Source organism: Phoenix dactylifera, chromosome 1 (genome assembly GCF_009389715.1).
Source record: "Phoenix dactylifera cultivar Barhee BC4 chromosome 1, palm_55x_up_171113_PBpolish2nd_filt_p, whole genome shotgun sequence".
Lineage (NCBI taxonomy): Eukaryota > Viridiplantae > Streptophyta > Magnoliopsida > Arecales > Arecaceae > Phoenix > Phoenix dactylifera.
The window spans coordinates 26,601,053-26,617,177 of record NC_052392.1 but is presented as its reverse complement, the minus strand read 5'-3'; the positions used below and the strand labels follow the sequence as shown (position 1 = coordinate 26,617,177).

General features: G+C 38.5%; 1 protein-coding gene across 3 annotated transcripts; it reads left to right on the top strand.

Moving 5' to 3' along the window:
• The first annotated feature begins 8,023 nt into the window (after positions 1-8,023).
• Positions 8,024-15,212, top strand: LOC103718462 (WPP domain-interacting protein 1-like). 3 transcript variants are annotated; one of them, XM_039130773.1, is made up of 3 exons: positions 8,024-8,161; positions 8,348-9,576; positions 14,438-15,212. In XM_039130773.1, exons 2-3 carry the CDS (start codon positions 8,376-8,378, stop codon positions 15,106-15,108), a joined length of 1,872 nt encoding a protein of 623 aa, XP_038986701.1. In that variant the 5' UTR covers positions 8,024-8,161; positions 8,348-8,375; the 3' UTR covers positions 15,109-15,212. The 3 variants fall into 3 exon arrangements, with proteins under 3 accessions (XP_038986701.1, XP_008805521.2, XP_008805520.2); XM_008807299.4 differs by having other exon boundaries at positions 8,237-9,576; XM_008807298.4 differs by having other exon boundaries at positions 8,024-9,576.
• Positions 15,213-16,125: the final 913 nt, after the last annotated feature.

Genomic DNA, 16,125 nt, shown 5'->3' with positions numbered 1-16,125 from the left:
AGTTGAATTTGTATGATATCTAATGATTACATCCACTAACTAATAGTGTCAAAGAAAAACTTATCAAAAAGGTATATGTGCCTAAGAAAGACTGGTATTCAAGTGAGCCTAGTACTTCACCACCGATCTGGAGCTGATCTGGCTATTATTTTTTGGATATATTAACTAGACATCCAAAGTTCAATATAAATATTGGTGCAATCCTTTGACATAAACTTTTTGCCTTCATTCAGGTTACTGCCTCTTTTCTGTATTCTATAACCTTGAACCTATAGTCTCTAACACTAGTAAGTAACTTAGTACCAAATCTGAAAAATTTGATGACCATAACTTTAGGAGGTGACAGAACCAAATGCAGTTCTGGCTCACCACATTAAGCTTGATCTCAGCCATAGATGAGAGCACTACTAAAGTTGATAACGGGTCTAACCTAACTGCTTCACGACCTGCTACTCGCCGCTCCTCCCAGACTGAACGTTCTATCTCCACCAGCACACCCTTCAGGGCACCTGATGAGATTGACTATCATTGCATCCATAGAATCCTAGGTGCCCTTTCTAAGAGGCTATATGACATTTATTACACAACCAAGAGTGCCAAAGAATTATGGGACACCCTAGAAAGCAAATATGGTCCTGATGATGCTGGGGAAAAGAGGTTCAAGGCCTTCGACTTCAATAACTTTAGGATGGTGGACTCAAAGCTTATGAATGACTAACTCCATAATTTTGAAATCCTGATCCACCAGCTTAGGGCAAATGAAACCAATTTAGATGAATCATTCCAGGTAGCCTGTCTGATAGATAAACTACCAATTCTTGATCTGACTTTGCTAAGACTCTGAGCCATACCCAAGGAGGTTTCACGCTAACCCAAGTTTTGAACTCTATTAGAATTGAAGAGCAACATAGGTTTAGGAGTAAAATCTCCACTGGATACAAAAATAATGCTTATAATGTAGAGGCCCCACCTAAGAAAAATTAGATCCGACCCTTCCGTCATAACCAAAATAAGTATTTCAAAAAGAAATCCTGCAACCCTAGAAACCATAACCACTACTACAATGGAAAACCTATCCAATCCCAGGAGCAGAAGAAGAAGAAAGAGGAAGGCAGTGGTCGTTTCTATTTTGTGTATGGTCGAACCAACCATTTGTCTCCCCAGTTCTTCTATAAGAAAACTGCACCTCTTCAATCCAAGAAGAAAGGTCCGAACACAACCAGTGCTCAAGTCAACATGGTGACTTCCGGCGCTGGCTCCTCTGAGACTGTTTTCAGGTTTGTTGCTTCACTTCTGAAGGTAACATGACTTTACAAGCACTTGATTGGTGGATTGATATCGAAGCTGGTATTCATATTTGTTCGAATCGCTCCTGGTTTTCTTCTTACCAGGTCTTAAGTGGAGGAGCTGTGATCATGGCAAACAGCTCGGAGGCACGTGTGCTAGGAGTGGGACGTGTGAACTTAAAACTTACGTTTGGAAAAGTCCTGTCCCTACACGGCATCCAACATGTTCCAGTTGTTAGGAGAAATCTTATTAGTAGTTTCTTGCTTGTCCAGCAAGGCTTTCATCTTATTTTCGAGTCCAATAAAGTTGTAATTTCTCATGGTGTGATGTTTATTGGAAAAAAATTCCTCAGTGAAGGATTGTTTAAGTTGAATGTTATAGTTCCTTCAATGAATGAAAATCATTTGATTATGAATATAGAACCTCTTTCTATTTGGTATGGTAGATTAGGTCATGTAAATTATAATTCAATTAAGCAACTTATGAATATAAGTTTAATACCAAAAGTTGATCTTAAGAAGCATGAGAAATGTGAAATTTGTGTAGAAGCCAAACTCTCTAGGAAGCCTTTTAAATTTGTTAATAGGGATTCAGATTTATTAGAGTTGATCCATAATAATATTTGCGACTTTGGTAGAACTTCTAGAGGAGATAACAAATACTTTGTGACCTTCATAGATGATCTATCTAAGTTCTGTTACATCTACCTAATTAAAACCAAGGATGAAATGCTCAACAAATTTAAGATTTTTAATATCGAAGCTGAAAACCAACAAGAGAAGAAAATTAAAACTCTTACATCAGATCGGGGAGGTGAATATACATCTAATGATATAACTCAATTTTGTGGAGATCATGGATTCATTCATGAAGTGACTGCTCCCTATTCTCCTCAATCAAATGGAGTAGCAGAAAGAAAGAATAGGACTTTAATGGATATAGTTAACTCCATACTCATAAGCTCAGGAGTACTAAAAAATTTGTGAGAGAAAGCTCTAGTTTCAGCCTGTTATATCCTCAATAGGATTTCCTCTAAAAATAATGATCTTACCCTATATGAAGTTTGGAAACATAAAAAACCTAATCTTAGCCATTTGAAAGTGTGAGGGTGCTTGGCAAAAGTGAACATACCTGATTTTAAAAGAAAAAAATATGACCTAAAACAGTGGACGTCATATTCATAGGATATGTAACCAATAGTAATGCCAATAGATTTCTGGTGATTAATTCAGAAGAAAATAATATTAGTAACAACACTGTCATAGAAGTCAGAGATGCAATATATTTTGAAAACACCTTTCTACTTAGGACTAGAGTAGATAGTGGTATAGCTAGTAGCTCTAGTAGAATAACTTCAAGAGAAATAAAAGTAGGAGCAGAACCTAGGAGTAAGAGATCTAGAGTAGAGAAAAATTTTTGGAGATAACTTATATACCTTTCTTATAGAGGACTCTCTAACTATTTTTGAGGATGCAATGAAATTCTTTGATTCACCTTTTTGGAAAGAAGCTTTGGACAATGAGATGTAGTTAATTATCCAAAATCATACTTAGGAACTGACTGGTCTTTATTTTGGATGTAAAACTATAGGGTGAAAATAAATCTTTAAGAAAAAACTTAGACCTGATGGCTCTGTAGATAAATTTAAGACTAGATTAGTTGCCAAGAGTTTTACTCAGAGACTTTGATGTCTATGCACCTGTAGCTAGGATTACTACTATTAGGGTTCTGATAGCATTAGCCTCCATCCATAGATTAGTGATTCATCAGATGGATGTGAAAACAACTTTTCTAAATGGAGACTTAAATGAAGAAATTTATATAGACCAGCCAGAGGAATTTATAATCCTAGGCCAAGAAAAGAAAGTTTGTATATTAATCAGATCTCTCTATGGTCTTAAACAAGCACCCAAGCAATGACACTTGAAATTTGATGGAATTATACTGATATTTGGATTTGAAATCAATAGTACAGACGAATGTGTATACCATAAGAGAGGTGGAAATAAATTTGTGATCTTGTGCCTCTATGCAGATGATATGCTGATCTTTGGGATAGATCTTCAGATAATTGATGAAGTAAAGCAATTTTTATGTCATAAGTTTGATATGAAAGATTTGGGACAAGCTGACTTAATTTTAAATACCAAAATAATTAGAAATACAAATAGAATTGAGTTATCCCAAAGTCATTATGTTGACAAGATTCTCAATAAATTTAATTATATCGATTATCAACCTGTCTCTACTCCCTTTGATCCCTCTACACACCTTAAGAAGAACTTAAGAATTCCTATCCTTCAAAGCCTATATGCTCAAATCATAGGCTTACTAGAATTCCTAGCAAACTACACCAGGCCAGACCTAGTATATGCTGTAAATAGACTTAGTAGATATACTATTAATCCAAATAGAGATCATTGACAGTATTAGAGAGGATCCTTAGGTATCTTAAGAGTACCAAGTCCTATAGTTTGCACTTTAGTGGGTTTTCTGTTGTTCTAGAAGGCTATAGTGATGCCAACTGGATCAGCGATACCTTAAATATTAAATCTACCATAGGATATGTCTCTCCTAGGAGGTGCTACTGTATCTTGGAAATCCACCAAATAAACCTTGATATCTAGGAGTACTATGGAGTCTGAACTAATAGCTTTAGACACCACTAGCACTAAGACTGAGTGACTCAGAGATCTACTTATAGACCTTCCAGTAGATGAGTCACTTTTACCACCTGTCTTCTTACATTATGACTGTAAATCTGTAATAGATAAGTGCTACCAAGAAAATGCCAATGTAAAAATGAACAAGCACTTAAAAGTGCATTATAAATCATTAAGATATAAATTGAAAAATAATATTATAGCTTTGAATTTTGTAAAATTCAAAAATAATTTGGCTGATCAGCTTACAAAAGATTTGTCTAGAACAATAGTTCTAGAGTCGTCGAGGAGGATGGGGCTTAATCCGTAAAGATAGATCACCATGATGGGAACCCAACCTTAAAAGATTCAATGGGTAGAAACAAACCATAATGTGACTAAGAGGAGCACTGTTTTATGTTTTTCTCATTCCTATGGCGCTAATACTCATAAAAGCAAGCGGTAGGATGAGTTTATTTGCATAACTCTTAATGAGTCCGAGACCCAAGAGGTAGGAGCTTCCTTGCTAGCTCCCTTATTAGGACTCACCTATATGTGTTGTCGTGAGGCCGCGATTATGAAAAATAAACGATTTTCTAAAAAGCACATGACAGATACCTGCGTATAGCCATATTAGTGCAACCCGCTTAAAATCCAGATCGGGCGATATTATGTGTGCTGTTGATTTAATCTGAGTCATGGACCGAGGTTTAAGGTTAAGACCACTTTGGCTCTACATATGTAATCAATTGTCACTAACTGAAGCTTCAAACCGAAAGGTAGGTATACCTATTACATAATATAAGATATCCAACATTTTGTTTTGATTTTAAAATAATTTAAAAATTAATTTTTGTGGGGGATTGTTAGAAAAATTTAATTTTCCCTGGGCCGAAACTCGGCCCAGAGTTTTTGACCCAAGCGCGCTCGCACGTCTTGGGCCGCGCCCGGCGCTCGGCCCATGCACGCGAGCGGGCGCGCGCTAGCGCCCTCCACGGGCTGACCGCAGACGTGTCTCCAAAATACCCCTTGCTGCCTTTCTAGGCTATAAATACCCCTCTTTTTTCCTCCTATTGGTGTATGAAAAAATAAGGAGAAAAATTCTGGAAAAATTCTGAGGAAAAGTTTTTCCTCCTCTTAGCCACTTTCTGATTTTTATTTTGGCGCCTTCATTCAGCGAAGTTCTATTTTCTTTTTATTCCTTTCTTTGCTAGATTTACAAGTCTGATCGGGTTCGTTTTGGCTTCTTCCAAGACATACCAAAGAAAAAGCTTACAATCGTCGTATCTCTGACGAGGATTGCCGGAAGATCCGTACGTGGAGGTAAATATTTCATTGGGACAACGTCTACGTACTTCGACCTACCTTTATTCATGCTATCTTGTTTTACCTTTATTTCAAATTTAATATTAGTAGATCTGTAGCATTTACAATTTATGAATTAAATTTATTACATGTTCTAAAGAATAGATTTCTTTTGTGCTAAAATAGATTTCTTTTGATGCTAAAGTATATATATATAAATTATTCCTTTTAAGATTGTTCTATTAATTGTTATTATAGTTTTTATTTACTTATTTGGAATATATATATATATAGATAGATTTCTTTTGATGCTAAAGAATATATTTATGATATAATAATATATTATGATATGCTATGATATAAGATGTAATCATAAGATTTGTTGGTGGGCATTTTGGTCATTAAAAAAATTTTATTAAAATCAAAACAGCTTTCTAACTAATGTTAGAAAGTATTTTTGGAGAGAAGCTCCAAAAATATTTTTAGCTTTTTTCAAAGTCAAAGCATCTTTCTAATTTTTTATCAAATGCTATTATATTATTTAAAAATATTTTTAGAAAATCAAAAATATTTTTTGGTACTTCAAAAGCCCCACCAAACCGTCTTTAATGGCTTATTGGCTTTTGTTTCTTTTTAGAGCCTCATAGGTCATATCAAAACCCCCACCAATAATCCAAGGTCCAGAAAAAAATGCTCTAATCTGCTTCAACTCTCTCTAGAACACTTTCTTGAATGCATGATCCCAGGCTCATACACGACAAGGAGCATCCACGTCATATTGAGAATTCTATCATTCCACAAGATTGAGATGGAGAATCTCTTAACCTTCTGTCTTGACACCACAAACTTAAAGTTATTCCAATCCAATAGAATTAGGGGTGCAAACAGGTCGGATCGGATCACGAGGGACCCCGACCCAACCTAGTTTCTTGTTTGGATCGTAATTTTGGATCCATACCCAATCTAATAAAAGATCGGGTTGGATCGAGTTCGGTTCACCACTATAATTTTTGACCCAATAGACCATTCGGGTCGGATTGGGTCTACGCATAATTTGGACTCATTCTAAAAAATTTGGATCCAATTCGAGTTTGGGGCGAGTCCAGTTCAAGTCAACCGAATTGCGGCCCGTGAGCATAAATAATTTTATAGATTCAAGTTGAGTCAGGACGGGACGGGTCGTATGATTGAAAATCTAAAATTATCTAAATTTTAAATAAATCATGTTGGAGCGAGTCGGATCGGATCTGAATTCAATAAATCCAGGCTCGTCCCAAAAAATGGAACAAGTCCAATTTTAGAACCCGACCCGACTCTACCTCACAAGTCCTTCAAAATAGATCGGATTGGATCTAGGCGAGTCAAATTGGGGCATAAATCAATTCGACCTATTTGCAGCTTAAACAGAATGTCTCTAGCTGATCCTCTCCGTCCCTAGGCACCCAGCTGTTAGTTTGGCCCCTAGGTAAGGACTTAGAATAGTTGGAGAAGGATTGCTCAGCTTAGGTTCTCTGTCCCGCAGCACAGCAACCACTTGATATAATCAAATTCCTAACCACTCTCCTCTTGGGAGGGATCAGCTGATCCCAGTGCTTATTGTGGAGAACATCGTTAAGCAACATCGCGACAAATAGAGGAACGACACGTCTCGCTGCCCGCAATCAAGCTAGAATGGATGACGTGTCAACTCCTGATTGGCAGTTACCATGTGTCATGTAGTGCGGCAAAGGTGACCCTGCCTGGGGCATTTCCGTAATTTAATCCAACATCCGGTGGCATTCCACTCGGCAACAAAAGATCCGGGGTAGTTCTATATACACCCCCCCTATTGCTCAGGACACCCCCCAAAAACCAAAAAAAAAATACCCAAACTAACCTTTAGTGTAATTACCATATTGCCCTTGAAATTTTCTCATACACCCCCCCTTCCTCCTCCTCCGTTTCGTTTTGAAAAGAAAAAAAAAAAACACCCCTCAAACCCCCCTTAAACCCCTCCTCCCCCGTTCCCCCTTCTCCCTCTCGTCGCCGGCATTCTCCCGATCTCCGACCACCTCGCCGGCTTCTCCCGGAACCACCTCGCCGGCTTCTCCCGAAATATTTTTTTTCACGGTTCGTGCTCCGTTCGGCACTGGATCGCCGAACAAAAGACTTCTGTTCGGCTGAACAGTGCCGAACAGAAGCCTTCTGTTCGGCAACCCTCAACCGAACAGATCTGTTCGGCTGCACAGTGCCGAACAGAAGGCTTCTGTCCGGCACTGTTCAGCCGAACAGAAGTCTTTTGTTCGGCGATCCAGTGCCGAACGGAGCACGAACCGTGAAAAAAAAAAAATTTCGGGAGAAGCCGGCGAGGTGGTTCCGGGAGAAGCCGGCGAGGTGATCGGAGATCGGGAGAATGCCGGCGACGAGAGGGAGAAGGGGGAACGGGGGGGTTTTGGGCGTTGGCGAGGTGTTTTGGAGGGGAAGACCGGGGTGGGGGGGGTTGGGGGGTGTAGAGAGCAATTTAGGTGAGGGGGTGGGGAGGGTGGGGGGTAATTTAGGAATTTTTAATTTTTTAGGGGTGTCCTTAGCAAATGGGGGGGGGGTGTAGAGAGTATTTAATTTTTTTTTAATTTTTGGGGGTGTCCTGAGCAATAGGGGGGGTGTATATAGAACCACCCAAAGATCCGAGATGTGCCGACGGGAGACAGCGCCACGTGTGCGGGACCCACATATAAATCTGTCCACTGCCTTCCACGTAATAATCATAAGAAACTAATAATATGTTTATATTATTACATCCATTGTTCTTCCTTTTTCTTATATCCCATGGTCTTTCTCCTCCCCTCTTCTTCTGCTTCGCTAATTTCTAGGGTTTGCGGTCCCCTCGCCTTCCGATCTTTCCCCATCCCCGATCCCAACGCTAATCCCGAAGACGTGGCCATAGGAAGGTACGCTTTTTCTCGCAATTCGCGCTCTGATCTTTATGTTTGAGCTTTTTCCGAGAAATTTCGTTGGGTTTTCAGTGGAGTCACCCGCGTTCTTAATTCCTTATGGGCGGAGGAATTCGGGATTTTGATAAAAGCTGGCATTGAGATTTGAAGAATTCTATGGTGGATCTTTGTAAATTGTGCTAGGTTTAAGTTGTTGTGGTAGGTTGAGTTAATGGATTTGAAGGAGGATAAATCGAAATCTATGTTGGAGGAGGTGGGAGATAGGAAGAAGAGTGAAACCCTAGGAAAGATGGCACCTTCAGTTGGAAATAAGGTGGAGGTCAATGGCGATATTGGTCCCGAGGAACATATTAAGAACCATTCCCCGGTTGAAACAGGGGGTGCTGATGGAGTTAGGGAGGAGATAGGGAGCGTGTCTTCTTCTGAAGCAATTTTGTTGTCTCCGGCGGAAGCAAAAGTGAATGGGGATGGAGTTGGAGTGGGGCATACGGCTGGTTCGCTGTCAAGGACAATTGTATCTCCTCCAATTGCTGCTTCTGAGATGGTGGCATCGAAGCCAACGCCTACGAAGGGGTATGGATTAAAGAAATGGAGGAGAATAAGGAGAGATTTGAATAAGGATGGAACGACTGGTGCTGATTCTGCTCAGATTCTTAAACGCAGGCTTCCGCTCGTGGAGACTCAGAAGGCTCGGGATGAGCACAAGCAGAAGAGTGATGGTGAGGATGAAGGCGAGGGTTCAGTGGCTTCTATGGAGTCGAGGAATGCCAGAGGGTCTCCCCTTGCAGTTGCTGGTGGCACTTTGGACCCGGAGCTTGGACTGTTGGTGGCAGCTGGTGGCTTCTCTATTGGCATGGATTCTGAGAATAGTGAGGACCGAAGCAGCAAGTCTTCAACGGCTGCAAGTGCTCCAAGGCTTAGGCATGAAGCGGTTGGATTTGGGAGGGAGAGAGGCAAGGTGAAAAATTTCGGTGGGAGAGGATCAGGGAATGTTGTACAACAAAGGGGTCAACGGGGGAGAGGGGGTGGCTTAGATAACATCAAGAAGTTTAGAGGAGATCAGGTTAGAATTGAGAAGGAGAATTCACATTCTAGTGCAGAGTCTGACTTGAGAAGCTCTAATGCAGCCTTTGTGCAGAGGGGCAGCATGGTTAGTAATGGAAAGCAGAGTGAGAAGTCAGTAAATTATGATGGAGAGAACAGTGATGAAGCTCAGCCCAGTGAGGAAGTCCGATCAGCTTACCATAAAGAGAATGGGGTGATTGAAGATTTATCAAAGGAAGATTTAGATGCTGAATTATTGGCAGACGAGAATGTTGAAAAAAGCGAGAGCCATCAATCCCACCCAAATCTTGATCCTTTTGTTGAGTCACTTGTTTTGCTTGAGGCAGCTCAGCAAGCTCTAGAAAGCGGTACAGCTTGTATCTCTTTATTTACCTTTTTTTTTAAGCAAAGATTAGGCACTGCCCTTATTTGCTGTTTTCATGTACAATGATTTGCATCTCTCTTTTCTGCTCTGTTATTTCATACTATAGTTGCTCTTTTAGACGGCATACTTTCTTCTGTTGTAGATCATGTTGTAGACAACGATGAAATTGAGTTGCTGATAGAACAGTATATAAAATGTAGCATTTGTTTCGTTATTTATCTGCTTTCCTCATTGTGCTATAGTGGATGAAGTTATAGACTGAAGTACTGAGAATTGACAGTATTTAGGTTATCAGACAAGAAGCATTGGTTTTCTTCAGCGATTTCAGAACTTGCCCGTGAAATGTTAAGAAATATTTGTTAATCACAATACTATCATCATAAATTTTGATAACTATTTCTAACTTTGCTGTCAATCATATTTGGTAATATATTTCATGACAAGAAGTTTGAATGTTGTTTCAGTTTTTACCTGAAAAGTTGGGCACCTGGTTAATTTTGCCAGACCCTTGTTTTGTTAAAACACTTGAACTGATATTATATCTAATTTTGTAGAAGAATATAGTTCTCGCATTTCATGTATGCTATTACATGCATTTATGTATGTATATATGCATGCATGCATGCATATATGTGTCTGTATGCGATTGATCCTTTTGTACTATGTGAGAATCTTTTGTTCTTTCATTTTATGCCTTACAGAAAATTTTCTCGTAAAAAAACAAGCAACATAAGAAAGATTGTTGCATCACATCTGCTGAGGATTTGGAATGCTCAGTAATCATGAATTGCATTTTCGTTCACTTTGTCATGATATTTTGCTGGGTCAAATGCCTTTGCTTTGCCGCATGAAATATTGCAATTTCTGATTTTTGGGACTTAGAAGTAGTTTTTGCACTCTTTTGAACAAAACATTGGAGAGAGTTATCTTGATTTTTATCCAAGTCATGTAATGTTTTCATGCTGGAATTGTAGGTTCAAAATTGATGAGTATAATTAGCTCATCTATGATGACCATCTTGGTGAGCATTTATGAGGGAAATGCTCATGCTTTATGTATGCTATTGCTGAATGTCTGAATATTTTAATGAGTATGTGTCCATGCATGGTTTAATGGACACATGCATGTTTTTAGAAAAGTTGCTGCCAAGCTCCTGGACAAGCTATTTGTTTCATCTTCCAAGTTCTGCCCTGAAACCTTGCACACAAAATGAAAAAGTAACCCAAAGACATACATCTCCATGAAATATTTGGACCTCTCTCCTCTCTCCTCTCTCCTCTCTCCTCTCTCTCTCTCTCTGTGTGTGTGTGTGTGTGTATGCCCGTGCCTGCGTGTGTATTTCTTTCTTGCACTAATTCATTCACTCACACAGTAATGTTCTAGCTAAAAACTAAAAAAGTATGTGTTTCTATCAGAAAAAGGAGTCTTTTGATCAATACTAAGAAAAAAATCTCTGAAAGAACACGAACTTTCTCTTGATCACAACCATCAATGATCCTCTTTTCATTTACATTTATGATTAGTCCTTTCCAAAATTAATTAGATTATAAAGGCCGTCTCTAATATATGGTCAAATCCATTCAAAATCCTCATGGCATTGAGATTGCAACCTTTCAGTAACCTTCCAACTCATCCTTCGCTACTTGGAAACTCCACTAAGAATCTATGAGTGTTGTAACCTTTGGACTCTCTGATATGACCACTCCCCGGTATTCAAAATGGAGTGTCATAATTATGTTTGCTTGAATTGTTGACACTGATGATGATTTTTGGGATGTCAATGACATGACTTATGTTAAAGGATGTTAAAAGGACAGAAAAGTGCAACGAATGATACTTCTGGTGAAGTATGAAAATAACTCTTATTTTGAATATAACATAATAAAATTTGATATTACTGAGTACTATTGACTAGTCAACTGGCTATACTATTAGCATATTAGATATATATTATTATTTACCTTTTTGAAGGACCTTTGGAGGTCCAAGTGATTGGTACTTAGGACCACTTGAAACTTAACATTGTTATCCTACTTAATCAAGTCCTTCCTCGAATACTTCACAACAGCATAATACTTTCTTATTAGTAGTCCATGTATGACCTAAGGTATATGTGCTGTATGTTGTATAAGCTATCAAATAGGTGATGGTGCAAGGTGCAAATTTACACATGGGAATCAGAGAATTCATGAAGTGTGCTAGCATTTGCTAACTTTACATCATTTCATTCTTATCACCATGCATTTGCATGTCATGGATTCCAATCAAAGGCTATTTACAAATGCATACTTCTATTTACAAATGCATACTTCTAACCTTAAGTTATCTTGATTTGTCATGCATTTTAATCAAAGGCTATTTTTGAATGCTTTCTCAAACTTCAGGTAGGCTTTTCAGCTTATGCCTTCTTGTCGTTGTCATCCCATCTACCTTCTGTTGCAGTTAGATTAGGCATTAGATTTATGACTCATCTGGATTTCTTTTTCTAGGGTAAAATAACAGCTGAAACCAACAAGATCTATCTTCTGAGCGTTTGTTTTTAGCTTAGAAGTATGCATTTGGGTCTCTTAGGCAAGCCACATCTTGTGTGTGCCTATGATGCACAAACAGGTTTATTTTACCCAGGGCATCATGGACTGAAGTTGCAATATGAGGATATAGGGATATCTTGTCTTTTATAGTAAGTTATAGGTTTAAAATAGGCTTCCTAAATACTTCAATAATTATGGCTTATATACATACTGCAAGGTCATTCCCAAGGATCGTGAAAACTGTTAATAAAGATTTCAATTTATTTATTTTTAATTTCTGGTGGACTCCACACTTAATATGGACTTTCTTAGGCTTGATATTGCTTGTATGACCATGGATTCCGTCGGCATTTCATTCCACTCTATGTTCCTTGAATTAGATCTATAACAATCTTGAAATTTAGATCTATACTACTTGTGGATCTGTTCATCAAGGATCAGTATATATTAAATTGGTATAATAGCAGTAAGATTCTTAAAGTAAATCCGTGTCATATTTTTTGCCAACATGTTGATGGATGACAAATCCCACAGTGAGATCCAACAATGTGATAAGAGATCTGATTAGCTGCATTGTATTATTACCTGGATGTGAAAGCAAATTGATGAGAAAGAAAGGTGAAGAGTTAATGGTTGTATGATTGAACAGACTAGTTCAAGGAACTGAACATTAATTAATGAAAAAAGATCATTCATACCAGCGTCTGAGAATAAAATTGTTGAAGATCAAACAAATGACAAGTTGATAGTACCAAATGGAATATCATTAGAAGAGCCATTAGGAAGCATGGCAGCAAAATTAGTGTTCTATAAGGATAAAGATTAAGAGATCAACTCATCTTTCATCAAAGAGTATGAAGATCTGATTGAAGAACTGTCATTACATTTGAACTGACAATTCACATTTCCCTAGGATCATGATAGCATTTCAATTCTGGGATGATTACAAAGTTTAATGATTTAAAGAATTCCTTGGTGTCTGTCTTAAAGATCAGCCAACATGTTCAGTGGTTAGGCTTGACCATTTCCACGGTTTCTCTGTCCGTTCTCATGCAGACTTGAAATTGGTTACAGCATTTGATTTTGGCAATCGAAAAATGAAGCATGTAGTTATTCATAAATATCCATCCCTGCAATTGTAACTCATATCTAGCATTACTTATAGAAAGTCACATTCACAGTATTTGATTATGTATGTAAATCTAAGTGTGGAGCATGTGGCTGTTCATAAATATCCATCCTTGTGATTGTATCTCATATCTACCATTACTTGAGAAGTCGCATTCACGCAATTTGATTATGTCAATCTGAGTGTGGAGCATGTGGTTATTCATAAATATCCATCCCTGCAGCTGTAACCTATATCTACCATTACTTATAGAAAACTATATTTACATAATTTTTAGGACTAGACATAAAGGCTCAATCTGCATCAAACTGTTAGGGCTCATTATGTGTTTGCTGCAAGGTTCGCTGTCACGGTACCGTACCCCGTACCAGTGCCACACTAGTACCGTATCGGTAAGTATGGTACAAAATCTTTTTGGCATACTGAGCGTCGGTACGGTATGGTATGCCCCGTACCACCCGATTCAAGCCGGTACAAAAAATCATGATTTGCTGTTTTTTTGACTATATTTTGTTGGTATCATGCTCATTACTTTGCTTGGTACAAGTCTCAAGCTTTCTCCGGCAATTCATCTCTTATTTTCTTCTCGTTCCTACTTCCTAGTTTTACTACACATATATGTGCTCTTCTCTGTTATGATCCTCTAATGCGCTTGTGCATGCTAAGTGTCTTAAGATATCGATTTCATCAAGATATCTATTTCATAGGACCTTGTATCTCATATTATAAAATTTTCTGCAAGCATCTTACTCTCTTTTATTGAAGTCTTTCTCTAATACAGCATTAGCTAGAACATGTGGTACTGAATTGTTAGATGACTGGTCAAAAAGGACTTCAGGCTTGACTGAAGTTAGCTGGTTCTGCAAGATCCTTATGTCATATTAAATAGCAATGTAAGAAAGTCGTTGTTTAGATCAACAGTTGCAAACTTATCGGTATATGATGCTATGTGTCAAGCTTTTTTTATATGATTCTGATTTTCTAAGTTAAACAGATAGTTGTAGTTCATGCTGCTTTAAGTGTTATATTCTATTACTACGGTTAGCTTTTAGGTTGAGACTATGCCAGCAATGAACAGAACTCTGTAATTGCTTGGAATATTTTATGACTTGCCTGTGTTTGCACAAAGGACTATGCTTCATCACAAACTGATCATTTTTGTCTGTTATGTTGTCCCTGTTCAGAAATTGAGAAATTCGGAGAAATTGAGGAACCAGGCCTTGATGACTTTGATGATGATTATGAAGAAGTGGAAGGTAGTAGTTCCCCATCTCCTGAAGCTGATTCAATCCAATTGAATCAAAGGATCGAACAACTTCAGTATAAACTGGAAGATGCATTAGCAGCTGTCAGGTCTAGAGAATCAAAGGTGCTTGAACTTGAAGCAATCCTCAACAGAACTGAGTTGCCAAGAAAGGAAATAGAGAACCCTGATCCACCATTACTTAAAGAGAAGTGCAAGGAGATGGAGTTTGAACTTGAGAGCCTGCTTGAGAAGAAGATAGAGACAGAAATCGAGTATTTGATCATGACAAGAGCTACCCAAAGCTGGAAAGTCATGGCAGAAGATCACATCGCTCTCCTTGAGGACCAGAAGTCTCTTGCTGGGGATCAAATGCAGCTTATGCATAAGTTGAGAGATACTGAGGTTAAGGTGACCATGTTGACAGGGCAAATGGGGGAATTAGAGGCTTACTGTGCAGAGCTGGTAGGGGCCGAAGAGGTCTTGCGGCTGCAGAATGAAGTCCTTAAGTCTTCTCTCTGTTGCTTTGTTCAGCTGGTAATGTTGGTTATCGTATTTTGGTGGTTTCTCATGCAGTTGTTGCCCCCATCTAATGGGGTTGTGCCCACCTAAATTTTGAGAACAACCCTTATGTACTTCTATCAGTTTCAGAAGAAGTTTGTGTGTAAGATGTTATTAGGCAAATATGAATATATGTGCTTCCTTCTTAATATTCTTTAGCAACGAGTCAATAAATTTGCTAATTGCATCACATTTTTCCAGAACAAGTGATTAGTACCGCTTAATACTTGTGCTGCAATTCCAAAGAGTTCTTTTTATACATTAGCATAATAGATCAGCAATTGGTTTCTTCTCTGGTACAGGTGATTGACATTTACCTTGCCTTGACAAACATGCAACTCAGGTCATTTAGTTCTACATTTCTTTATAGTCCGCTCTGGCAGTCTTTGCAATGTTCTGAACAAAATTTTTCACTGTGCTGTTTATTTTCTCTTTTACTATGAAGCAGAAAAGTTTGAGAATTTATAGCTACCAACCAGTTATAGCTGCCTCAAGGATTTTATAGGACTTCTGCCGCATGGACTTGGCTTAGATGGTTAGGTTATATGCCTATTCTGTGATGGTCATCAAAACTTCCAAAATGCTGCATCTGGGATGCTGAGCTATACAATTTTTAGAGCAATCTTCTTTTGCTGCGATCTTCTGATAATGTTCCATATGCACTTACTGGTTGATGTAAAGGTAGGAATAGAACCTGCCAGCTACCGTGTTCATCTCAGCTTCTATCCCAGTTTAATCCTCATGGTGCTCAGAAGAACTCTAACAGGGCAGGTGATAAGGAACTTTTAACCTTCTTCAGCTTTCTTATTTGATATGCATTCTCCGACTATGTATTGAAAGCAGATGCCGGCGCATGTGACATAATGGCTGGAAGGTTTCATGGCACAGCAGATGGCAAGACATTTGTCAAGACAACATCCAAGGCTTTGTTAAGCAAAGGTCTTATACTGAACTGAACAGTGGAAGCTTGTTGATCTATATGGTATATGTCCAAGTTTGCCCAATTGATGGTGCTTGAACAATTTCAAGCCGTTATTTCATTCTAGAGCTTATGTGTGAGATTCGGTC

Bases quoted from the DNA above. Each gene is read 5' to 3' on its own strand.
- LOC103718462 (XM_039130773.1), top strand. From the start codon at position 8,376: ATGGATTTGAAGGAGGATAAATCGAAATCTATGTTGGAGGAGGTGGGA. The intron at 9,577-14,437 runs GTACAGCTTGTA...GTCCCTGTTCAG, and splicing joins TCAGCAAGCTCTAGAAAGCG to AAATTGAGAAATTCGGAGAA.